Below are 26,249 nucleotides of genomic sequence, written 5' to 3' on the forward strand. Positions count from 1 at the left end.
CAAATGTAATTGGCATTTTTATGTCCATAAATCAGAAGCAAAAGCCGCTTGCTACGAAGGCCCAGCAAAAAAAAAAAATGAAATCTCCATTTTTCAGTCGCTCTGCCAATTGTGATTTTCAAGCCAAGTAATAAACCTAACAAACATTTGTTTTGAGGTTTGATTCGTTCAAAAATAAATGCTGTGTGAGATGCTCAGACAACAACAGCGTAGTTTCTTCCACTCCATCTACACCCTCATACAGTATATTCAGAATGTGAGTCTAGTCTTTTGTTTGCGCTTTTATTATCACTGCCATCATTGCCCTATTACAGCTTTTTTTGTTTTTTTTCTTGCCTTCTTTATGATTTGCTCTATTATGAGGAATGTAAATCTGCTCGGGGAAGTGAACAAAATAAGAATTTCAATTGTGTAGTGTTACTATGCAAATGACAATAAAATTCTTGACTGTTGGATTTAAATGACTTTTTATGGAGGATTAACATCTGGAACTTTGCAAAGCACCCATCCGTATGCAAGTCACTAGATCTGTGGGCTAGCCAGAAAGAAAAATACAGTACCTCCCATATCAAAGAGGACTCCAAAGTCAGTCACGATAAGAAAAGTGGCCGCTCACCGTCAGATTCCGTAGAAGTTCCTCTCTTGAGCTTTCGGAGAATGGAGGTGGAGGATGACTGTAGCGGGAGGAACTTGAGTCGGCGGGCTCCTTTCTGCTTTTCTCCGCCGCTCATTTTTTTTTTGTCTACCTTCTTCTTGAGCTTCTTGAAGAAATCGGGCATCTCTACCTCCTTGTTGTCCCACAGTCCATGGCACTGCACATTCATGGATGCACATACAAGTACAGTGGTACCTCCACTTAAAAACACCTCTTGGGACAAAAAAATTCAGCTTACAAAATGCCTCTAGTAATGAGAGAAAATTCAAGATACGAAATACGACGACACGACTCTCATGTAATACGTTATCAGAACCCGTTATGTCTACCATATAATTTATAATTTATTAATGTGCCGGCTGGCCCACAAATGTGACAATAGTTCTTTTGCATTAATGTGTGATCTTCCACTTTTGTTCTTTACTCGTTTCATCCACAACAATTTACACTGAAGAATTAACAAACATCAAATTGACATTGGCTAAGATTGCATATATTCACATACCCTAGCATAAACCTAACCAATGACATCACATAGTATGTACTCCGCATGACCCAAACTAAAGTAAACGTACACGCTCCAGAGGGGGGCGGAAATAAATAAATAAATAAATAAATAAATACATAAAAAAAAAAAATTATATATATATATATATATATATATAATATATATATATATATATATATATATATATATATATATATATATATATATATATATATATATATATGGAGACCTTGCAAAGTGCTTCCAGTGTGATGTCATTGCTAAAGTGCTAACAATGGTAACATGAAACTCTACTCACTATGGTCTGGAGCTTTTCTTCGTTACTCGTTTCATCCACAACAATATATACCTTAGAACTAACAAACATCAAATTGACATGTCTAACATTGTACACAATCGCATCAAAACTGCTATGTAACACTCTGGATGTTCTTTACACGTTGTTAGCAATTTAGCAATGACATCACATAAGAAGCACTTGGTATGACCCTAAACTTAATTATACTTACAGACCCCTAAAAGATTATTGCTCTTGCAGATGTGTAAATGATTTCTGAATCACTGGAAATGTCGAATAAAAACATACAAATGAAACGTTCTAAAAAGGTGCCTCTCTCTGCACACATCGTCAACACAGCAGCACCCTCTCATTCATATTGTTAATTGCTACAAGTCATATGAATGCTACAAGTCATATGATTAATTTAAAGGGTTTAGGAGCGTTTTCTGTTATTCATTACATGATATTTTTGGTTATTTTATGGACTCATTTAATTCCAATATGTATTTGTTACCATTTATGATGCATTTTTATGATTTCATAATATTCACTGAAACTTTGCAGGCATGTCCAAACCCGGTCCTTGAGGGCCACCTATCCTGCATGTTTTTGACATTTCCCTCATCCAATGCAGCTGCTTCAAATGATCAGGTTTATTGTCAGGGTTCCGATTAGCTTGCTGATGAGCTGATCATTTGAATCAGATGTGGTAGGACAGAAACCTCCAAAACATGCCGGATAGGCGGCCCTCGAGGACTGGGTTTGGACATGCCTGACTGAAAGTGTTTAGGAGCAATTTTGGCAGTGTATTTACATGTAAAAAGCGCCTCTACTTATGAAAGAGTCACGTTAATTATTAATTAATTAATTAATTATTTCTGCAATGATTTTATTTCATAAGTAGAGGTACTACTGTATGGGATCCCATTGAAAACAATCATTTCAACAAACATTACTATCCATCCGAGCCATTTTGCCAGCTGACAGCGTGCCATCTTTTATCGACGGACAAAGCACAATTTGCCAATGGGAAAAAAAAATATGACTTGTGTTTACCTTGAGAATGGAGCGGTGGAAGAAGAGGGCAAGCAGTTGAATGAGGTCAAAGAGGACGTAGCCGTCCTTCTTCTCCACCCCGATGATGTTGGGCAGGGCAAAGGGGCGTTCGGCATTGATGCCCCGGTAGGCTGAGGTAGTCCACGGGAAGAAACCAAATTGGAAGAAGTACTTGACCACTACGTTCAGCTGAAACAAGACAAAAGAAAGGTTCATGCATTGCTAACTTGCCTGGATAAAGATTCCAAACAACGATAACGTCCACTGAATTTTGGATAGTGCTGGTCCCAGTAGGATTGTGGCTGAACAGATGCTTTCTAGAATTTGCGGCCATGACGCATGCAAGCTGAGCTGTGATTGGAGCCCTGAGCAAAGGTGATGGGGTTTTTTCACTCAACAGTTGTTGGCAAAACTAGTATGGGTGCTTTGACTATCGTATTTCCAAGCATATTTTTGGCTTGATTTCCCCCTTCAAACTTTTAAGGATCCACGGCAAGCCCGGAGCTGCACAAATCCACCATGTGCAGCGTCTTATGTTGCATTCTACCGTCCGCAATGAAATACATTAATTTGGCGAATGACTGGAGTGATCTATTCTTTCTTACAAATCCACAGTCTCCTTTATTTCCCACCAGTTTTCTCTATTTGTATACTTGGAATATCTATACAGCGGCCAGGGCAAAAGGTGTCTTCCTGACAAGCATCACAAACAAAGCAATGCGCATGTGAATCCGCCGTGCCAGATTTGAAAAATGATTCAGCAGCAGGCGCTTCGATTTGGTTGCATACCAGATGGACAGTGACCATAGAGGCATTCTATTGTATTCTATGGTACTCCTCGTGCATAGGTCTCAAACTCCAGTTCTCAAGTGCCGCAATCTTGCATGTTTTTGAGTGTACTCTCTCAAACACACCAGATTCAAATGATTAACATAGTTTTCAAGATCTTGCTGATGAGGTAATCATTTGAATCAGGTGTGCTTGAGAAAGAAGAATGAAAAACATGCAGGATTGCGGCTCTCGATGCCTGGGGTTTGAGACTTATGTTCTAGGTCAATTATCAGGTAGTGGCTGCAATTAGTCTGCCCCGGTCCCTCGGACTCCCGCAAGCGTGGCCGGGACGAAGTCGTTAAGAGGTCACCTCTGTGTAGATGATGGCGGTCATCCAGAAACGTTTAGTCGGCCGCGGCACCGACAGCATGGCCCACATGAAGATGAGGATGGGCAGGACGAGGGAGAGGAGCGAGGCTGACACCATGTGGTTGAGGATGATGACAAAGTAGCACAGCATCTCCGACTTGGACACCATGGTGTTGTAGAGGGCAAAGGCCAGCCTCAGTGGCCTCGGAAGCGTCAGGAAAAACTTGTCTGACACCTGGATCTCCTCGTTCTCAAACATTCTGCAGGAAGGGAGGTGAAAGATGCGAGGTGTTCGAGAAAAAGCCGCCTTCGCTGACAACCAGCTGATTTTGTGTGGACTGACTTGTTGAGTAGCAGCTCACTGGCGGTCAGGTTCCTAGTTTCCGAACTCAATGGTCTTGGAGAATCAGAGTCATCCATACTCGTTGCCGCCATTTCCTCCCTGAAGCCAAGGGAAGTGCATTCCGGGCCCTCAGAGTACCCATCTTCCTCACTTTGCTGGGAACCATCATCTAGCTCCTCCCCTTGCCATCCCTCATCCTCTTGCAGCTGCTGCTCCATTTGGTCGGTCGACTCATGCTCACGCCACTCATGGTCTTCGTCTGCGTTGTCTTCTTGCTTGGCTTGGTATGCCTCGTGGCTGTTGAGAGAAAGCTTTATTGTGCTCCTTAAGATCCCAATTTGTTAGCAATGGGAAAATGAAGCCTTGTGAGGCACCTGTGGTATTTTCTTACTCTTCTCAATGTTTTTTCTTGGTTTTAAAGATATAACCCAGCGCAAGGAAAACTTGTTACATTTCACCTGCATCCTTAAAACCAAAAGTGCCTTTTACAGGTGCTAGAGAGTATCACAAGTGCTTGGCAAAGGTTAGTTTTGCCATCACTAGAAATTCTATCAACCTTTTTGGGGCAATGGATGCACTTTGAATTAAGGGGCTAAAGCCTTGATGAAACGTAATTCCAATCACGAATGACAACTCGACACTCATCATGCTTGCAACTACATTTTTTCCTCTCTTTCGATGGCCGACGGGGGCAAACACACTAAAGCCAGAAGAATGCTACAAACTAGGAATTCAGCAAATGCATTAAAGAAAATATGCTGATTTCATAGTCACAAATTGTGGCGTGACTGTTTTTTTTTCCCCCTCTTCATCTAGTAATTTGCAGACGGTCCCTGCACACTCGCCAAGCCTCAATGGCATCTTTTCAGCGAAACAGACGGTTTAAATATTTTACAAATGTCTTTTTTTGCCAATGTAGCTCGTACTCCATGTTATGATGGAGGCACAAAGGCATCGTTGGTGTTTAGACAACGTTTTGGCTGAGAGGTATTGATCGCAAAAGTCCAAATCTGCCACTATCTTGCCAACTTTTCTTAAGTACACAACCATGCAATGCTTTCTGATGAGCATGCAATAGTTTCTGGTGAGCACACGATATTTTCTGGTGAGCATGCGATACCATCTGGTGAGCACGCGATACTATCTGGTGAGCACGCAATACTATCTTTTTTTTCCATGTCGCTCTAGGGACTCAAGTAAAAAGGGACAACAATAGGCAGTACTTTGATTTCATTGCATTTGACCTTGATGAGAGCTCATAGGCTTCATAGGAGGTCCAGTCAACATTGGCACATTTCAGGAGTCTCTTCCTGAGGTGGTTGGCAGCCGGCACCGGGGGATCGTCCAGCTCCTCCTGGGTCGGCTGCCGGGAGCCCAGCATAGTCTCCTCGGTCATGCAGCTGAGTCGGGGCAATCGAAGGAAAGACACACAAGCAGAAAAATAGTTCGTTTTTAGGACCCTGAAGGGCGGAGGGAGTGATGCAGAGTGATTTTTAAACTTGTGGTGAACTGATAGACCACTTGACTGAGCTTAGGTCTAATGTTAGACAAGTGTCCAGCTTTTTAACCGGGAAGGGTGGCACATCTTCAAAGGCCATGGAGCTAAGGAAAGCTTAGACCAGCACATTTGAGTTTGAAAGGTCACATATTTCATCTATGTATTTTAAAGACATGTTATCAGTGAAGATTGATAGCACAACTGAGAGCATGAGTAAAACACAAATAAATTAGCGTAAGAGCAGTGACATCTCTGCTGGTTTTCAAATCTATCTGGCCTTGAGACCCTCCACCCAGGACTCGACACAGTCTTTATTTGACTACTTGAGTGACCTCAAAGTCTGGATGGAGGCCAATTTCCTCAACCTCGATGACAGTAAGACAGAAGTCATCACATCACTTTAGGCCACGTCACCCCAGGCTCGATAACCAACATCCTGGGTCTCTTTAGTACCAAAACATGTGCAACCATTAGAATCCTGGCTCCTGCTTACTTAGCCGAACTCCTGCATCATCATAGCCCTGTTTGAGCTCTTTGCTCTGCTGATCAGCTACTGCTGGCTTCGCCTAAGACTAGGCTAAAGACTCATGGTGACCGATCCTTTGCAGCAGCCGCTCCAAGGCTCCGAAATAGTCTTCCGCTATCAGTCTACTAGATCTGCCCAGACCCTTGTTGCTTTTAAATCCCTCTTAAAAACGTACTTCTTCTTACTTGCTTTTACTACGCCTTGAAAGCTAATAACTAGCAGCCATTTTCAAAAGGCAAATTAAAAAAATAAAAAATTAAAAAAAAACTTGCAACATTAGCAACTAGAAGTTTAACTTGTGGTTACTCTTTTTGTCATTTTCACTCAACTGCAAAGCTTTTTTTTAAATCCTAAAGGCATTTTTTATTTTGACTTACTGCTACAGAAGTTATATTGTAAACTGAAGAATGGTCTATCAAGGAAGAATTTTCTTTTTTTACTAAAATAATAAATCGCAAGCGTCAATTATTTTTTTACTACAGAAATGAAGTTGGAAGTTGCTTGTCAGTTAGCAGTTTTTCTGTGTTTTAGCTTATTTGTGTGTTTATGTGTTTTTATGTTTCTAGTCACACTTTTATTTCATTGGACAGCAATTTGGTTTACTACCATCTTTCTAAATGTGCTTTATAAACAAAATTTGATGTGGCGAAGTCGAAACCCGTCAACCTGATTAGTGATGCGTTTGTGTAATCTATTGTAAAAGAAGTAGCATAATCCATCTCCGGGGTTGAAAATTTTGCCATCTGCGGTCAAAGGAAATTTATCAGGGCTAAGTAAGCAACCAAAATCTAGACCGGCCCATCTTACGTAACGTTCCAATGCTGAACCATTATTGGTCGCTATTTGGTCCATGAGATGAGAAGCATTGAGCATAATCTTGTCAAGAAAATGCTTGTCTTGACCTCAGATTGAATACCTTCTCGTAATTAGCATCTCTAAAAAAAATAAATGAATAAAATAACAAATTAGTTTTTCTTCCCATCTTACCGTATTTTCCACACTATAAGGAACACCTTTAATGAATGGGCTTTTTTAAAAGTGTTTTCATATATTTGGCGAACTGCATTATACGGTGGATAGGAGCTACAGTAGTGGCTGAGCTTGTGTTATGTGCAAAAGGGAATCTCAAAAAAACAATCAGATAGGTGAGCCAAAATTTATTAATAGACAATCAGAACTGAAGAATACAAATTATTTGTGAAAAATACTTTGGGGGAAAAAAAATGACTGTTTAGAGCAATGCCAAGGCGAATCTGGAGTTGAAATGAATATAACGATAATACAATTAAATATTAAACTTTTTTTTAAAAATCAAATTGCAACCAAATACATTCAAATGTTGTTTTGTGGATTTAAAAACAATTTCTGGATTTATTTGATTTTTAGTTTTTAAAACTGGCGATTTATGTGCCTTGCCCCTATAGAAATTGCTTCAAACTTGGAGCATATGTAGCACATCAAAATTTCAAACACAATGTTTTATACTAAAACAATACAATTTGGACTGAAATTGAAGAATTTGCACGGTTATGAAGTTACTTGATTGAAAACTGGCGGTTTATGCACAATTTAAGGCGCAGAGGTTTATAATGTGCACTGTCAGCTTTTACGAAAATTCAAGGCTTTTAGCTGCGCCTTATAGAGCGGAAAATACTGTAACTGAATGCATTCATGTCTATTGTGTCTTGAAATTAATACTTAAGACATTTAATCCTTTCATTGCCAATGACGGCTAAATACATCAAAGATCAATTTTTACTGGCCTTACAGTGAATGAGTTAATAACCCAATTTTTTGTAAAGGACCCTCCGCAGTCAGGCCATGGACCCCAAGGTCTCCGCGGACCCCACTTTGAGAACCACTGGTCTGAATGTCTTCATTTTCAAAGCATTTGAATTTGTATGGACTGGAGTGCCCCTTGGCGCAAGGAGCTTTGCTACCTGGAGACGCTGCTGGCCCAGGACATCTTGGAGGCTTGGCTCTTGAGTCTGACATAGGTGGCCGCTGCCGCTGGCGAGGAAGGTGGCACGGCGTCCTCAGGCTCGTGGCTTGAGGATGGCACGTCAGCGCGGGACAAGCGGCTCTGGTAGTAGCGCTTGACGCTCTGCTGGCTCACCTCTTTTCCCTGTGCACAAAAAGAGAAGTGGCGCCTTGGCTTATTGTGGGTGTGTCCTGGCTTTGCTTGCTCACCTTCTTCTGCTGCTGGCTGAGCAGCGCTCTCTCAAAGAGCAGGACTTTGGAAATGTCCAGGTTGTCTTTGCACAAGGAGTTCAGGCCCTGGGTCAAGTCATCGAGAAGCGACTGCAGGAATGCCACGCCGAATTTCAAAGTGCTCAGGATCCGCTGCAAAAGGTTTTCTGCAAGGGAAAACGCCACCAAAGAGAAAAGGTCGGCAGTGATGCTTGAATCGTCACTCACCTTTCTCTTCCTCGCCGTCTTCCCTCGTCATGCTTTCATCAAGTTCGTCCTCGCTCGAGTCCATACCTACGAGAGAAAGGATTCCCCGCATTTGACCGTATTCCAATGGAAATATTCTTACCACTTATATACTTAAGGAAAAAAAATCCTCATTTAGTGACATAAATCTTTCATAAGTAGAGCCTTATTATACATGTAAACAATCTAATTTGTTCCAAGCCCCCCAAAATAGCCCCCTAAGAATATTATTAAATCATAAAAATGCTTAAAAAATAAATAAGTATCTGGGATTGGATGTCCAGACATGAAAAATGTAAAAATATGTCTTTGGGATTGAATGATTGTACTAAGATAATTAATAAGGTAATTAATAACCCAAATGATTTCCCAGAACCACACAGTCAGGCCATAGGCCCCAGGGGTCCCTACTTTAGGTAATTACAAACTTTAGTGCATGTAGTTGAACTGTATTCATTTATTACCATCCCTTGTTAGCGCCCCCCCACCAGCTTTATTTCCGTCTCCATAACAAGCTGAAGGCGCCACCCTTGGGCGTCCTTTTCATGGGGTTGGCAGGCGCCACTTAGACGCTGGCCTTGGGCCCTGCCTCAAGTACTTTGTCAAATTCTTCTTCTACAAATTTGGCCTGGAGGTCTGCTTTCACTCCGTTTGCCCCCCCCCCAAAAAAAAAAAAAAAAAAAAAAAGAAAAAAAAAGAAAAGAAAAGCCTGGACTCATAAAAAAGTAAAATTACAGATTTGGCGTTGAATGAGTTAAAAAAAAATTGTGTTTGTGTGTGTTTGATATGAAATTATGAAAGTATTCATGACTCTTCAATCAATTAAACCAGTTTAATATACCTCTACAGTACTTACGAACACCTCTTGGTACAAAAAAATTCATGTTATGAAACGCCTCGGTGAAAAAAATGTCCCTAGTAACAAAAGAAAACTCCAGATACGAAATGACACATTGTTACCATATAATACGAGACAACAGGGCTTGCGCCAACATGACTGGAAAATAAAACGTTATCACAACGCAATTAGTTTCAGTTTGTGATGCATTTTTATCTTTTATTAATATGCCGGCTTGCTCACAAATGAGACACTATTTTGTTTGTGCCGGTGTTTACTGTTGTCTTCCACTTTTCATCTGTACTTATTTCATCCACAACAATTTGCACATTAGCTACAGTTAATATTGTACATATTCACATCAAAACACTGATGGAACATACCACTTTGGGCTATCGCATCTGACGTTAGCGTTGTTCGCACTTTAGCAATAACATCACACGGGAAGCACTTCGGATGACCCCAAACTTATGTAAACTTACACGCTCAAATTTATCCAAAAAATTACTATTATTGCTCCTGTGGACTGGAATATACAAATTAAACATCCTAAAAAGGTGTCTCTCTCATTACACTCATCACCAACACACCAACACCATGACAAGGCAAACGAGTGAACTGCATTCATATTGTAAACTGCTACAATTAATATGATTAATTTAAAGGGTTTAGGAGGGTTTTCATTATTTTTTTACGTTATATATTTTGATTATTATCCAATCACGTAATTGTAAAATGTAATTGTTGCCATTTTGATGCATTTGATGCATTTTTTAATAATATTCTTTAAGGGTTTAGGAGCCTTTTGGGGAGCTTGAAACGAATTAGGCTATTTACATGTAATAAGTGGCGCTACTTATAAATTATTCATGCTGCGAAATGACTTCCAGAAGGAAAAACTTTTGGAAGAAGAGGCACCACTGTATTTCTAAAACTGTAATCATAATGACATTTGTAAAATAGAGACATGTAATCCATGTCTTCAGCTTGATTATACTTAGTCACTAAGTGATGATGATTCTTATTTTGTTGTGTTTCCAACAAACATTTGCAAAAGGGCTCCATAGGAAAATTTGCTTTCTAAAAGGGGTCCCCGACCCCCAAATTTTGGAGAAGCCCTTAGGTAGAGAGTTCAAATGATCAGCAAATACAGAATATTGGTTTTGGTCCCATAACAGGGCCGTTTACATTTCTATAGATCCTCACTCTGCTGCGCCCGAAGCTCCCTCTTTGCTCTCTTCTTCTCCTCTTTTTTCATCCGCCTCTTCTCTCTGCTCAGGTCCTTCAAAGCTGCCTTGGAGCTGGTGACCCAGGCGTCGTAAGCCAGCTAAGAAGGACACGATTGTCGAGGAAGGTTTGGACGCAGACTTGAGTTTTTGCTTTTGTCCCCGTCGTAGTGCACCTGAAAAGCCGATTTCTTCTTTGGTCGCTGCTCCTCTTTCTTCTGGTGATCCTCCTCTTCCTCCTCCTCGCTGTCGCTCTCAAACAGGTGGTAGCCACAGTTGTTCTCCACTGTGACAAAAAAGAGCGAGTCGGCGTGCGCATATGTCCACGTGAATGCGGCAGGACATTAGAATTTGTTGTTTTGTCAGCCTGAGCACCCACCTCCAGGCTGCCAGCGCCAAGGCCTCCACCATTTTCCTGTATCCTGCTTGGGCTTCTCTTCTTGGTCTGGAAAACACGTGAACGGACTCTGTTTGATTACGCGCGCAGGGACCTGGCGCAGGAAAAGAGCCACTGCCTTCATACCCGCCGTCTCCGGCTCATGATCAGCTGGGAGCCCCGCTTTGGCTGCCGGATGACTCCTTTGCTTCGATTTGATCTTCTCCATCCTGGAAGAACATTTACAACTGGCTTGGACAAAATTACTGGGACGACTGGTCGTTCCGGCCACAGCATAAAGTTGCCAAGCGCATGCATACATACAATAAGGGGCGTCAAACTGGTTTGAGCTTGCAGGCCAGAACCGGCCCTCAGGCCATATGTTTGACACCCGTGGTGTTTTGAGCTTGTGGGCCGCATTGAGGAAAATCTATTCTCAAGTGTGCCGGACCAATAAAATTACGGAGTCTATTTATATAACTTTAAAACAACTTCAAATGTATTGTTTTTTTTATTTTTTTATAATACTTTCCAAAATAGTACAAAGACTACATCACCAATGTTCCCTCTAATTTTCAATGCGCCTGAGCATTCACACAAACTCCTTGAGCAGGCTTTGGACCACTGTCAGCAACTTCTGACATGCACACAGTGAGTCACCGTGCACATATCTGATTCTCCTAAAGTGACCGATATCACATAATTCACATTTTTTCATTCATGAGCAAGGAAGGAGGGGGGCTCTGACTAATGTGCTTCTGGGTACTTATCCCGTCGTTCATAAAGGGATAGCTGAGGTGAAAAGCATTGTCCAGGACCAATAAGGGAGAACGATGCATCTGTGATTGACATGTTTGTAGGAGCCAATTCACAGCATTTCACTTAAAACAGTTACTTGAAATCTCATTTTTTGTAATGGCCAAGAGCTAGAAAGTTATTTATTTGTTTGTGGGTTGTTTTGGCTCACTGCCCAATGGACATTTATGTTACTGCCCCTTTATGGCAGAGGGAAAGGTGAAAAATACTGGCCCTTTAAGAGCCTTAGGCCAGCATCACAGGGGCAGTTGAGATTGATCGCAGATTAGAGAACACAGTTTCTTTACCGTAATATTTATTTAAAGTATTTTTGTTTGAAGAGCTTTGGAACTACTATGGAATTACATTTATTATTTTATTGAATCAAAGATAGACCTGTGGATTGTTTTTAAAATTTTATTTGTTGTATTTGAACCTGGGCAAGCATACAAGTAAACCAGGCAGCCAGAAGTCTCAAACCGCACATTGTTGCTTAACAAATCACAACTATTTTTGTTTGTTTTCAACACTTTGTCATTAATATTATTTTTATATCTTGAGCAATAAGTGTTTTAGACATGACAGTGTGACGTATATAGCACTTGTCCCCATGGCAATAAACGAGCCACGTTCTGAAAAAGAAAAAAAAAATCTCACTGCTTGTTCTTCTACTTGCATATACTCCAACAGTGATTACATCTTAAAAGAAGCGCATTTCTTTTTTACTTTCGCTGGATGAGTGGATGTGTCGCTGCTCGTTCATTCCCAAAGAAAAGAGGTTAGCATGTGCATCTCTTAATTCCGCACTGTTTGCTAGCTAACCTACACCGGGTGTATATGCAGGGAACGTTTCTGTCCATGCCTTTGATTGGATGAATAGTGTAAGTGAAATGTATCTTATCATTGGCTGGACACTTGTCACTCGCTGTCAAGATGCAAAATGGTAAAGAAAACAATATTATTGGTCTAATTAATCAGATAAGATAAGGTCTAATATTAGATATCACTTAATATGTTTATATTGCATTTTATTTTATGCGCAGCATAGTTTTTCTTGTGCGCTGAGAACATGCGAGCAGTGCGCAATTGCGCATGCGCGCAGCTTAGAGGGAACACTGTACATCACTAATCATAGATCCTCTACATTACTCTAATCCTAAAACATTTCAATAATTTCATTATTTGAAAAATTTGGCTTATTTATAAGCTTATTGGTACAAAATCATTACGCGGGCCGGATTACACTCGTCTGCGAGCCAGAACCAACCCGCAGGCCCTATGTTTTTACACCCGTGGTGGTTTGAGCTTGCGGGACGCATAGAGGAAAATATCTTCCCAAGTGGGCCCGACCTATAAAATCACGGTATTGATTTACACAACTTTAAAACAACAACTTCAGGTTTATTATTCTTTTATGTACTGTCCAAATTACTACATACAACATAACTATTATTTGAACAAATTTGGCTTATTTTTAAACTTTGTTACAAAATCACCACATGGGCTTGATTACACCCATCCGGGTCGTATGTTTGACACCTGTGCATACTATAGTCAGCAAGAGGAACAATTCATATTTTAGTGCCTTTTCGGCATAAAATAATGAAGTACCCTCAAGGTATAGCCCAATTTCTTTGGTCTGTAAACCGTTTTCAGGTGAGGGGAGCAAATTCACTGGTGTTTTTGGCTACGGGTAACCAAAGAGATTCTTTCCATTCTGTGTCTTACTGCTTCTTGAGTGTCTCCACGGATTTCTTCTCCAGCTCCAGCCGGGCTGCAACTTGCTTTTTAACCTTGGCCTCAAACAGTTCAGCGCCCCTAAGAGGTAAGAGGAAGTTTTGGAAAAAGATCAACCCTGATGTTGGATGCTGTTGAAGTAACAACAACAAAAAAAGTAAATACGTATTTAAGGCTCAAAACATATTGTATTTTCTGGACTTTAAGCCGCAGCATCAAAAATGGAGCAAAAAAACAATTTTCGTCATGGATAAGCCACACTGTACTATAAGCAACGAGGCATAACAGCAGATATTTTTGGGTTAGGTTAAGTTTGGGTTTTACAACATATTTTTATGGTCCAGGGTTTAAAAGGGCAGGTACAATATGAAAAAAGTTCAACTTCAGGTAGATGTTCCAAAAACCTTAAAAAAAGGAAAAATAAATAAGTACCTGGGATTGAATGTCTGGACTTGGAAAACGTAAAAAAAACATGTCTTCGGGGTTAAATGAGTTGGCTGCTATAGACGTCAAAGATTTTTACTGGCCTGGCATCAAATAATTGTTAACTCATTCGCTATCAGGACATGCAAGTTATTAACTCCAAATGATTTCACAGACCCCTTGCAGTCAGACAAGGACCCCCAGGGGTCCACGGACCCCACTTTGAGAACCACCGTTTTAATTCACAAAATCATCTCACGGGCCGTATTAAACCCATTAGGCATATGTTTGACACCACTGGTTTAATGCATAATGGCCTTTTATTTAGTGAGAATGCAAAATGAATGCGTTCTAACTGCTAGCAGCTACCGAAGACTTGGACGTATCAAGCTAAGGGGAAAGCAAGCAACGCACCAAGAAAAGACTTCAAAATAAAAGGCAGATAAAGCTATCGCATTGACGGCCATGTATTAGCTACTGTGTTTTGGGTCAGGTCCGAAGTCCCAAATTGAATCCGCCTGCGATTTGACAGACCTGGAGGCCAATATCTTGGCCGACTTGAGGTCAGCCACCACGTAGAGGAAGTAGTAGCTGAGGAAGACTCTCCTCTGCGCTAAAAGGACGGCGAAACAGATGGCGTCCCACACGATGCCCGCCTCACCCTCGGGCAGCTCGCACTCGTCGTCTGGTTCAGCTACAAAACAGACCCCCAAAAAATAACAACAGTCTAACGGCTTAATCATATACCCATCATTTACCAGACAGCTCGTCAGGGTCGTACGTGACAAGCTTCAGGCATACAAGTTACTGTAAATGGATGAACGTTCTTTTCAGTAACCTCCGTGTGGAAGTCACAGATTAGACGTACATGATAAGATCTACGGTCACTTGTGATCAGATTCCAAGAAGTCTGTTAGATTGACTTTCGTGTTCACCTTATCTCTAAAATGAGACAGTGCGACGCAACACTCACGGACATCGTAGCCTTTGATGGTGCAGAACATGCTGAAGGCCTGAATGAGCCAGCAGCCGTTCTTCAACAGGCTGCCCAGGTAGGCGCAGGAACCAAGCTGACGAGAAGCGCAAATTAGATCCGCAACAAGGGCGCACATATTCAAATGGCCTTCTGTATCCGAGAGCGCGGGGCGGGCGGACTCACGGAGAGGAGGTTCTTCATGGCAATGACAAAGCAGGTGTATCCAATAAGCCAGTCCCACAGGCGCAGGATGTGTTTGACGGGCCGCATCAGCACGCTGCTCCCAAACAACATGAAGTAGAAGCAAGCCACCAGGTAGCCCATGCAGAAGATGTTGATGCGAGTGGTGCCCGTGATGAAGATGAGGCACAGCACCAGCCAGAAGAAGTAACTGAACACAAAGACCTTCACCATATCCAGGTAAGACCTGGGGACATGGAGATTAGGATAGACCTCGGGTGAACAACGACTCACTTGCAGCCGTTGCGGACCTGCAGTGAAGGAAGTTGTCAACGGGTATGAAGCGGTTGCAGGAGCCGGGCTCCAGACTGCGGCTGATTTCTACATTGTCCCCGGCCAGCAGTCGCACGGCTGCCCGGTTCTCCTCCTCAAACACCTGCCACTGCAACGACGAGCACAGCAGCAAGATGTGGTCGTCTGCGCACAGGAAGTGTGAGAGAATTTAATTTTAAATCATCAAGAACACAAAGCGGATCCTTAGACCCTCAAGCAAACACAAAACCAAGCAAGTTGTTCTATCTACTCTGCCTCGCACAAGGACGAAGAAATGTCTTTGTGGACGTAGGTTTGATCATCTAACGTGTACAGAGCTGTCACTTTCAAATGTTGTCAATCATCGGTTACTAGATTATGATTTTTGTTATTCCGTTTACTGAGCTGAGCAACTAGTTGGATACAGTTTGCATGAAGTGCAAAATAGTTCTTCTCCACTACTGTAAATTTACCAACTTTTGGTATTGTTCAGTGATTAAAAAGAAAGTAATAACAATGAGAGCACATCACCCGTATAGTCCCGGTTTTCAAAGAAAAAGCAGACGTCTGTCTTATTTTGATTCGACAAAGCCTTCTTTGCCTTCTTTCATGAAGGCCAAAAACAAATGAAATCAGAGGTTGAACAATTTCAAGTGAAACAACAGCTCCAAATAATTCCTGGACGATCCAAAGTATCGCGGAATCCCTCAATAATTCATTAGTAGTTGATGAATCAATTCGTCTGGACAGCTCGATAATTCTTTCACTCTCATTTGGCGGGTGCTGGATCACACCAAAACCCGTTTGGGTGAAAACACTTGTAAACGGCTAAATATACTCACAGAATATGAATAAGGGATTGGGACTCATGGCGAAATCAGGCATGTAAAACCACTTGATAACATTTGAGGTCAAAGGTTGTGCTGCAGTCCTCCAGGGGTAATCTCAAGGGGAATACAAAGACATATGACATAAATTACAATTCATCTGAACAGCATGTGACATGCAAAGAAAAGAAAAAAAAAACAGGCTGTCACGCACGTGTGGGGCCTTCTCCATCATGCAGATGTTCTGTTTTCTGTGCATACCGACACAGAGAGCAGGGGGAATGCCGATGCAGACCCAGTATTGCAGGACTATGAGGCCTGCCGTGAAGCAGCAGTATTTGGGCCACACCTCCCCGATGGCTTTCCTGCGGCGCCGCGACACGACTGCCATCAGAGCGCACGAGTGGAGCAAGGCATAGAAGTCCATCCTCTGACCGATCACGTTCACCGCCACAATGAGACTCACCTAAGGAATTCAGAAGAAGGAGGAGGTGTTGAGGAGCAGTGTCAAAAAGACGGGGGGGGGGGGGGGGGGGGGGGGGGGGCAAACGGAGTGAAAGCAGACCTCCAGGCCAAATTTGTAGAAGAAGAAGTTGACAAAGTACTTGAGGCAGGGCCCAAGGCCAGCGTCTAAGTGTCGCCTGCCAACCCCATGGAAAAGGACGCCCAAGGGTGGCGCCTTCAGCTTGTTATGGAGACGGAAATAAAGCTGGTGCCGATGGACGGTGGCCTCAAATGCCAGCAGGCCCAACACCATCAAATGATTCTGGACAGAGACATGTGCTTGGGAAGTGCTCGCCACAAGGGGGGTGGGAGTGGCGGAGGGGGCGGGGGTCCTACTCTGAGACAGGGAAGGATTCTGCCCTCGCACTTGAGCAGAGCGCCACACCAATAGATGGGATCCACGGGATGCGTGTACAGGATGGACCTCCTCAGCAGTTCCATGGTGTTCCCCCTTGTTTGCGCGCCGCCGTCCGGGGCAGACCAGTTGTATTCTACCGTATTCTGAGATAGAAAAACATGAAAAATGCTGGTCAAGCTCACTAGCGTAGGGATAGGCAAAGGTGTCAAACTGCGTCCCTCAGGGATGCTATCCTGCGTGTTTCTCTCTCCAAAAGAGCTGATTCAAATGATTGGATATGAAATATTGAGCAAATTTGCGTTTGCTCATGGTAGTTTGTTTTAATGTTTTCTTTTAGCCTTCATCTAATTTGGAAAGTATTTACGAAATGACTTGAACGGCATTGTGCATAAAGAGGGCCATCACGTATGAACGGTGTAGTAAATTTGAGTTGTCGTGAGTTGCGTGAAATAATCTGACGTCAGGCATGTGAGCACTCACTAATGTGCAGTTGGAGGAGTAGTCGAGGGGTTTGATGACCTTCAGCTGGTAAAACATCTTGCATACCACCGTGACGCAGGCCCACACGGCCGAAACGCTGGACGCTGCCGGCCGGAACTGTCGAAATGGGATGGCGAAGACCCATAGCACCAGGAAGAGCGAGTTCATGAGCGAGACCTGTGGAGATGGGCCGAGGAAAGCAAATGCCAACGCTTGTGGATTGCTGTGCCTCCATCTGAAGCCCACCTCTTTGAGGGACACCCAGATGATGCCAGAAGACACCACTTTGAAGCCGTGGAGCTCCATTAGTCTCCAGATGAGTTCCTGAACTTTGTGGAGGCCCAAAATGGCCTGGATGATCAGCAGGCTAGCCCGGTCCACAATCAGTACCCACTTGTCCCCGCAGCTGCTGGCCATGGTGTCTGCGAGGAAGAGAAAGAATTGAATTCGAGGGGGGGGGGGGGTCACACCAGCGAAAGGCGTCACCTTCTTGTGCCTCTTCCAGCCTCTCCTCGTCACCTGCTTCTGAGCTCATGTGCACTTCTGGGATGTCCAAAGTCTCCTGGCTTCTTGCACTTTTTATGTTCTCCATTGCAAGTCTATAAGAAAAAAACAAAACAAAACAAACGTACAAAACTGAAAAAGTTCAAGGTCTTACAAATGTGGACATTTCGAGGGAGACTCATGCTTTAAAGTGTTTAAACTTTTCAAAGTTTTCAAATTCCGCTTACCTATTCTGGACTTTTGCAATGTTTTCTTTAATACTGGAAAGAAATTGAGAAAGTGAAAAAGAGAGAGAGAGATAAAATTACTGTTTGTTTTCAATACTTGGCCATGGAAAAAAAAACAACAAAAACAGACTTTAGGGTTCATTCGTCATTAAGAAAAATACTGTACACACATTCAGTGTAAAGTTTTTTTGTTTTTCTATGTTCCTGGTGCAAAATCAATCTCGTGTCATTTGACCTTAAAACATGCAAGGAGAGATGTAGACTTACATGTCAGAAATCATGTTGACTGAACTTCTGAGTTCTTCTTCTCTAGGTAAAGAATGGATGAAAAAAACAAAGGTAATTAAATAGATTTTTCTTTTTGACTTACTTGACTATGATGCCCCCCACATTGATGTTTTATACCAAATAGTATTCTTCACTCTTCCATATCACCTTAATTGCGAGAAAAAAGTACTCTTCACAAGTAATGTGTCGTAGTTGGACTAGCAATGCCAGCGACATAGTGTCAAGGCATAATGATGAAACGCTCTTCCACAAGATACCCAATTGTTTTTGTTTGGTGCCTAAACTTTACAAGCAGTGCTGGGTATTGTGTCTGAAAAGTGTATATATGTTGCCACACAGCAAAGGCGTATTGTGATATGTTGGGCAATGTTTGTAAAAAAAAAAAAAAAAAAAAAAAATCTGTGGCAATCTATATCAACAATGACTGAAAAAAAAGGAATTTATTAGACTAGAGCAGGGGGCGGCAACCCACGGCTCTCGAGCCGCATGCGGCTGTTTAGCGCCATCCTAGTGGCTCCCTGGAGCTATTTCAAAAATGTTTGAACATGGAAAAAGATGGGGGAAATAGTTTTTTTGTTTTAATATGGGTTCTGTATGAGGAAAAACATGACAGAAATGCTGTAAAAATGTGTGGAATAAATATTACATTTCAACATTTCTGTCAACGAAGCATTATGTCATAGCCTGCGACACGCGTTTCTATTAGCGGGGCGGGATGCTAGGCATTTGGCCATTGTAAACAAACCGGCGGCCATGAGCCATGGGCCAAAGGGAAAAAGAGAGAAATAACTGAGGAGAACAGAGGATTCAACGTTTCTTGGACCGAATCATTTGCGTTTGTTGCCAATGCGGAACAATTGCCTGAATGCTTGCTCTGCAGCGAGAAGTTGTCAAATAACAAAAAGAGCAATGTGGAAAGGCATTTTCAGGGAAGGCATGCTATATTTGCAGCCGAGTAACCAGTTGGACGCGAGAGAAAATGTGCGATTACATTACTTAGTTTACAGTCCTGTGTCAAGATTAAAGTTACATTTTACATGCCCAATGTTGAGAAGCTGACCAGCGACGTCCGAAAACCGAAGTCACATTAAATGGGTAAAACACAATCCTGTCATAGGCACATATTTAGGAACAAAGTGCCTGTTTTTATAAAGTGATATCTGATTTTTGTCAGTATATATTTGGAATGACACTTAGGGATATTTTTTTTGGCTCCAGACATATTTGTTTTCAGTTTTTTTTGTTTTGTTTTTTTGGTCCAATTTGTCCAACATTTTGGGTTGCCGACCCCTGGACTAGACAAATGTTATTCTTTTTCAGAAGCCAAACACCACTGACATCTATGAGCACACAAAATTTCTTCAAATTAAAAAAAAAAAATTCTGATTTCAAGAACACCCTCGACTGTGTTAATATGGCTCCAGCACTTGAGAATACGCTTTCAAGTAGCACGACTGTGACACGAATATTGTATTATTATTGCGCACCACTTGTTACTCTTGTTTTTCTGCCATTTTTGCTCTTCAACTCTAAACCAAACAGATGTGTGATGTCACTTGCGTTGGTGAAAAAAAAAAAAAAACGAAATTTATCAAATACAGTAAAACTTCGAGATACGGTTACTTCTGAACATTTTTTTCCCCCGCATATTACAGAAATGACATAGCATATAAAATAAACAAAACTAAATCAAACAAAATCTTGAATTAAATTAATTCATTTTAATTAAGCCCAACATGAGATTCTACTGCCCGTTAACATGGCTGCTCGTTTAGGAGGTTTACAGTCGGATGTTATTGCGCTTATCTGGACCAGGGGGATACTACGGATGAGCTGAACAGGAGAAGGAAGCCCAGAATTTGACTACAACGGCACAACTTAATTAAATTCTATCTTTGTATCATACAGTTTTATTTTTCTGATGTTTACCCTCCTCCTCTGCCGCCACTTTTGCTTTCCCGTAAGGTCATGTATTGTAACATTTCATATGCTGCTTTTGAAGTGCCTGGAATTATTTATATGTAAAACATGATTACATAATATGACAAAAATCATGATACAAAAGCCACTCATTACAAAAATAAGGCGTTTAAAAACCAATACGCGATATATTGGAAACTAAATGTTGTATCGCAATACGCCTATTGCGTCACTTCGTATCGCAATTCATCATTTTTATCTTCCAGCATTATTTATAAAGGTTGGGGACAACCAATGAGCTATGGGTCACATGACTTTCTACATTCAATCCTATCGACATAAATGCAAGCAACTTTTTCACCAGAGCACCATTTGTTGGGCTGATCACCTCAAGCAGCCTCCAATGGTCTAGAACAGGGGTAGGCAACTCAAAATGTTGAAAGAGCCATATTGGACCAAAAAATAAACAAAAAACAAATATGTCTGGAGCAGCAAAAAATAAAAGCCTTGTAATGAAGGCAACACATGCCAACTATCAAAATGATTAACTACGAATACATAATGAGGCTTCATGATTAAATGTTTATTTCTCCTGCAGTGCATCCTGACACACCACATGACTACTCTGTTGTGCGATGCCGCCTCAAGTTGAACTAAATTACAATATTAATGACTTATGTTTCATTGCTTTGATTAAATTAAATAAAGCGGATTTTAGAAGATTTTATTCATGAGGATTCGAAAAAAAACAAAATGGAACATGCATAAGGTGGCCCTTATCTGGGCAATAGAGTGCAATAAAACGTAGCCTGCATCTATAAAAATAAAACATCAGCCACATACCTGCATAAACACGCAGTCTGTTCAATATCGATCACATCACTGGCAATTGCGTATGCTGGCGCTGAATTAATGTCCTTGATTTGTTGATCAGTGTTGCCTGCCATTTTAATCGTTCTTTCCTTCACTGTCTTGGCGGAGAGAGGTGTGTCTTTTTTTTTTGTATTATCCCGGTTTTGTTTATGAAGTCCTTAAATTGGTGTTCTAACATGTTGATGAATGACTCCATGTAGTCACCAACTGTAAACTCTAATTTCTGCAGAGGTAATGCAATCACACTTTTTCTCTCATTGCCAACTGGGTACTCGGCTGTAAATGTAGAACGCCTTCCCTGAAAATGTCGTTCCACATTGCTATTTTTGTTATTTGACAACTTGTCGCTACAGAGCAAACATTCAGGCAATCCTTCTGCATTGGCAACGAATGCAAATGATTCGGTCCAAGAAATGTTGAATCCTCTGTTCTCCTCACCTATTTTTCTCTTTTTCCCTTTGGGATCCATGGCTCATGGCCGCCGGTTTGTTTACAACGGCCACTTGCCTAGCATCCTGCCCTGCTAACAGAAACGCGTGTCTCAGGCTATGACGTAATTCTTCGTTGACAGAAATGTTGAAATGTAATATTTAGTTTACACATTTTTACAGCATTGGAAAATGTTAAGAATGTTTTTGTCATGTTTGTCCCCCTACAGAGAGCACATTAAAATGAAAAAAATATTTTTCTCCCCCATCTTTTTCCATTTCCAATCATTTTGAAAAAGCTCCAGGGAGCCACTAGGACCTCGCTAAAGAGCCGCATGCGGCTCGAGAGCCGCGGGTTGCCGACTCCTGGTCAAAAATATTTGATGTCTCAATTTGCAGCTTGTCTTCCATCTCACCTGGAAAGCTGTCTGACGCGAACGTTGTCAATATCAGTGAGGGTCAAGAAGTCAGAGTTGAAGTAATGTAGCTGAAGAATGCAAGCCAGTAGGAATGCCGCAGGAAGCAGGATGCGGGCGAAAAGCTCCACCGTGTCGAAGCGTTCCAAGCCAAGATCTCGAAGACTAAGTAAGGAAAGGAGGCGGTGAAAAGTCGGAGCAGAGTTGCCGGCCGTCCACGCCACTCACCCGTCCTCCGACATCCCCAAGATCTGGCGCAAGAGCGCGGACACGCTTTGGAACTGGTACATGTAGATGGCGATCAGCACCAGCATGGAGTAGCCCACCACCACTGCCCAGAACATCTTCAAGTAGCGGCGCCACAGGTCAAAACGAACCTCCATGATAGAAACGCAGCAAGATATCATAACGTGGAATGTCTACTTTGCCACACATGCACTAATCATACACACACACACACACGCACACGCACACACACACACACACACACACACACACACACACACACACACACACACACACACACACATGCCAGGACACGTACACTGGGTTCTGGCCGTGTTTTTATTCTTTCTAAGGCAGGAACTTTTATGTAATTAGAGATTTCTGAATGAGGTTCAGATAGGCTGCTTTAGAGCCCAGTAGAATTGGACTCATGCAGTCCTTCTCTGTTATCCTCATGCATGAGGAGGAAAAGAATGTCTTTTCTCCTTTTTTGTGTATAGCTTCTCGCAAACAGTGATTTACAGGTCATTTACAGTACAGCGGACCCCCAAGTTATGGCATCAAGTCACATCACTCCAAAGGTAAAAAAAAAAAAAGTAAACAAATAAATACAATTTCATTTTTCCTTCATACACGTTTTATTTATGTTATTTGATTATATACATGTAAATTAGATATAAGTAGTACTTATTTTACTATTTTGTTACAAATGTTTTTATATGTATAAAAATGTTGACGTTTTTACCTGGGGTTTTGCACACATTAGCTGATTACCATAGGGTTCTTTTGCCCACAATTTTGCCTTGCGATCCCAACACCAGAACGGATAAATGTCCTATGGCGTGGTACACCGTACAAGGAAAGGCAATTGCCATTGCTAATGATTGTATGACGATTGGATCAGCATTATATTGAATGCATAGTTTCATACTGTAAGAACCACTATTGCCATGGTTCACGGTCAGCAAAAACAACCGCAGTGAATTATAGACACGGACAGGGTCAATAAAGACGTAAGATTGTGTAAAGGTCGGCGAAGCAACTTCATTGCTTGGACAGATCCAGACTGCGTGTTTCAGACTCTCCCGCGATGTTCAATCAAATTTATACAAATCCAACTTTTAGGTTGCAAACTTGCTATTTGAATACAACCAGATCGATTCAGGCCCACCTTGGCCTTCCGACGAAAAGTATGGGATCGTTTTTAGTCAGACCAAATGATAGCATAGGTGGCCAATTTACATTTTTTTTTTTGCTGGTCTGAGATTCATCAGAGCTCTGTCCCCTTTCAGTCATCCTTGGTCCGTCATTTTTTTCAAATGAGACGAAATTTTAATCATCTGTCTGTCAGTCATTGCTGTATTTTTGCCCAGCCTTAGGTCACCACTAGAAGGATACTTTTTTTTTTTTCTGGTTTCTAATTTGTCAGGCGATGAACTACTGTTCTGCTGTCTGTACTCACACTAATTATTTTTTCTGTTTTAGTACTTAACACTTAAAGTTAACAAAATGTCTGCAGTTCAACAGTTACAGTGCAATTGAAACGCAATAGAGAGTAAGTGTAACACAAAAAAAAAAAACAGCTAAAGGGTTTAACCCAATCCTATAAATACCGTCATGTTTAATATTCCACATTAGAAAAATGCAGGGGACAGGAGTACAATTAGCAATCCTGTCCACTGGATGGGATTATCATGCTTTAAATCAGTGGTCCCCAACCAGCGGACTGGTACCGGTCCGTGGATCAAATGGTACCGGGCCGCGTGGGCTGCACCCGAAATAATGTTTTGGAGATGATTTATTTTAACAGTTCATATGTTTTGCTTGATCTTTGTTTTGTTTTTTTTGGCACCGCCTCTGGCCGCTGTTGATATTACATACATAGTGAAGGTTGGGGACCACTGCTTCAAATTATATTTATAACTGCCTGTCCTACAACTATAGAAGACAGTCATTAACATGTCTAAATTTCATCTGTCACACACTACACTTAACACAAAGTATTGCTGAGGTTGAATTTATTAAAAACAAGGCTTATTTATTGTAATTAGGGAATTATAAAACTTGTATCTTAAAAAATGTCTATCTTGCATTTCGAGGCCAACAGTCAATCAGAGAAAGAATGCATATTTGTTTTGCATTCCCAGAATGCTCTAACCAGCAATTTGAAACAAAGACAGATAAAGGGAGCAAGTACAAATAAATCTCTGGTAATATCAACTTTGTTTTAGCTGTGAATGACAAGTAGTGAACTGAACCAACCCAGTTAATTCACTTAACTGAACACATTACTGAACACATATCTCCACTGCTTGGTGGTGCGGTAAAGTGACTATGGTGACATTGACTGTATGCTGACACTGACTGTATGCTGATTGCACTTTCTTCTATAAAGACGTAGCAATATAGCAGATAATCATGCTAGTTAATTGAAGTATATTTCAAGAAGGAAAAAGGGGTCTGGCAGGCTGACCCATGACGATTGACAATTACAATGACCGATGAAAATTGTACTTCTGACATTTTTGATTCGCCCTTTATTTTAGCATTGCCGTCATCCGTCATTCCGTGGGCAAAACGGGCATCCGTCAGTGACGGACTTACGTACAGTCCGTCAGTGCCGACCAAGTGCCCACTTCTTAAAAATAGGAAACGTACTGCAAGGCAGGTGAGCTTGCCTGGCCTATGGGATGTTTGATGTTACTGTTTGACTTCATCTGCAGTCATTTTTCCGTTGACGCATTTTTAACAAGAATCGATCAACATTTCCGACTGACTTTTTCACAGCAGCCTTGTGAATTTGATGAGGGAGAAATAATGGTAAATGGTCAACAAATCAATAATGTCTCACACACATTCTTGTTCATCTCAGGTAAAATGGCCATCCTTACTCCTGAATGCAAATAGAGCACAGGCTTGCTGACGACACGTAAACAGAGAATTAATGGTCCAGGCACCTTTGCAGCCATTAGGCCTTTGTATGTAAGTGTGCAGCAGCACGTCTTTAAAAGTTCAGCAAAAATACAAGAAGGACCAGGAAAACCAGCAAAAAGGCAATTAAAAAAAGCTGATGTCTGTAATTATGACTGCAAATCAATAGAGAGGGCATCTTTGAGACCTCAGGAGAAGCTGAGACCTTCTCAACATGACTTTTACAGCAGCTAATTGAAGAAACAACAAGCACACGTTGAGGGTTGGTTGACAGACCTGGTACAGGACAACGAAGGAGAGGAACAGCACAATGTAAAGAATCTTGTAGACAACCACCTGTGCAAACAATACAAAGTCCATATTACTTTGGCGTTTGTTCCACACAACTATAAGCACAAGGTGAACAACTATTTTCGCGACCCGCAGACGATAACTGTGAGTGTCAGTTTGTAAAAGTGTGTAGGCTGGTACATCTGCGACAGGGAGGGCTGCGGCACTGCAGGAGTGAAAATGGATGACTTGGTCTTGGCATTGCTGCTCGGCAGTGTCTAGCAAACTGGTGTTGTTTGCGTTTAACGTTTGGCGACGGAGTTACTTCCTGAATGCTTACCGTTCCAGAGAAGCTGACCACAAAGAACATGGAGCAGCAGAAGAGGATCCAGTATTTTACCAGTACCCCTTTCAGTCCGGCGATCAGCATAGCCACAACCGGTGATGGCTGGTTTTCCTCGGCTGCACCAGGGAAAACCAAAAAAGACAAAGGCCAAGAAATCAAAACTTTTGACAGTCTTCAACTGACATCAAACCTGGAATTACATGGAGCAACTTTGACTTCGTCGAGTGATTTGGATTTCAGCTTCTGCTCTTCTTGTCTTTCCTTCAGCTGCTGACGAAACATCAACCAGAAGCTGAAGCTGTAGAAAACCTGCGCACATAGTGAGCGACACAACGATGATCAATGAT

The 26,249-nt window shown here is 41.7% G+C and overlaps 1 protein-coding gene across 1 annotated transcript in view; it reads right to left on the minus strand.

Moving 5' to 3' along the window:
* Window positions 1-26,249, minus strand: part of LOC148426867 (piezo-type mechanosensitive ion channel component 2) — an 83,264-nt gene that overhangs the window by 15,850 nt on the left and 41,165 nt on the right. Inside the window, exons 14-44 of the mRNA XM_088440768.1 lie at window positions 26,103-26,211; window positions 25,897-26,018; window positions 25,563-25,622; window positions 22,359-22,507; window positions 22,131-22,295; window positions 18,473-18,514; window positions 18,206-18,238; window positions 17,961-18,073; window positions 17,721-17,896; window positions 17,475-17,651; window positions 16,973-17,137; window positions 16,698-16,898; window positions 16,394-16,598; window positions 16,148-16,249; window positions 15,305-15,470; window positions 14,997-15,240; window positions 14,811-14,907; window positions 14,372-14,531; window positions 13,406-13,495; window positions 11,030-11,112; window positions 10,886-10,951; window positions 10,683-10,792; window positions 10,487-10,607; window positions 8,425-8,490; window positions 8,197-8,363; window positions 7,947-8,131; window positions 5,227-5,382; window positions 3,983-4,279; window positions 3,641-3,899; window positions 2,500-2,688; window positions 617-812 (exon numbers count right to left, since the gene is read on the minus strand). Coding sequence (XP_088296894.1) covers window positions 617-812; window positions 2,500-2,688; window positions 3,641-3,899; window positions 3,983-4,279; window positions 5,227-5,382; window positions 7,947-8,131; window positions 8,197-8,363; window positions 8,425-8,490; window positions 10,487-10,607; window positions 10,683-10,792; window positions 10,886-10,951; window positions 11,030-11,112; window positions 13,406-13,495; window positions 14,372-14,531; window positions 14,811-14,907; window positions 14,997-15,240; window positions 15,305-15,470; window positions 16,148-16,249; window positions 16,394-16,598; window positions 16,698-16,898; window positions 16,973-17,137; window positions 17,475-17,651; window positions 17,721-17,896; window positions 17,961-18,073; window positions 18,206-18,238; window positions 18,473-18,514; window positions 22,131-22,295; window positions 22,359-22,507; window positions 25,563-25,622; window positions 25,897-26,018; window positions 26,103-26,211 — 4,471 coding nt within the window. The remainder of the gene's footprint in view (window positions 1-616; window positions 813-2,499; window positions 2,689-3,640; window positions 3,900-3,982; window positions 4,280-5,226; window positions 5,383-7,946; window positions 8,132-8,196; window positions 8,364-8,424; window positions 8,491-10,486; window positions 10,608-10,682; window positions 10,793-10,885; window positions 10,952-11,029; window positions 11,113-13,405; window positions 13,496-14,371; window positions 14,532-14,810; window positions 14,908-14,996; window positions 15,241-15,304; window positions 15,471-16,147; window positions 16,250-16,393; window positions 16,599-16,697; window positions 16,899-16,972; window positions 17,138-17,474; window positions 17,652-17,720; window positions 17,897-17,960; window positions 18,074-18,205; window positions 18,239-18,472; window positions 18,515-22,130; window positions 22,296-22,358; window positions 22,508-25,562; window positions 25,623-25,896; window positions 26,019-26,102; window positions 26,212-26,249) is intronic.

The sequence above is a fragment of the Hippichthys cyanospilos genome, chromosome 2, assembly GCF_059441005.1.
Source record: "Hippichthys cyanospilos isolate Australia breed blue-spotted pipefish chromosome 2, RoL_Hcya_1.0, whole genome shotgun sequence".
In the NCBI taxonomy this organism is placed as follows: Eukaryota; Metazoa; Chordata; class Actinopteri; order Syngnathiformes; family Syngnathidae; genus Hippichthys; species Hippichthys cyanospilos.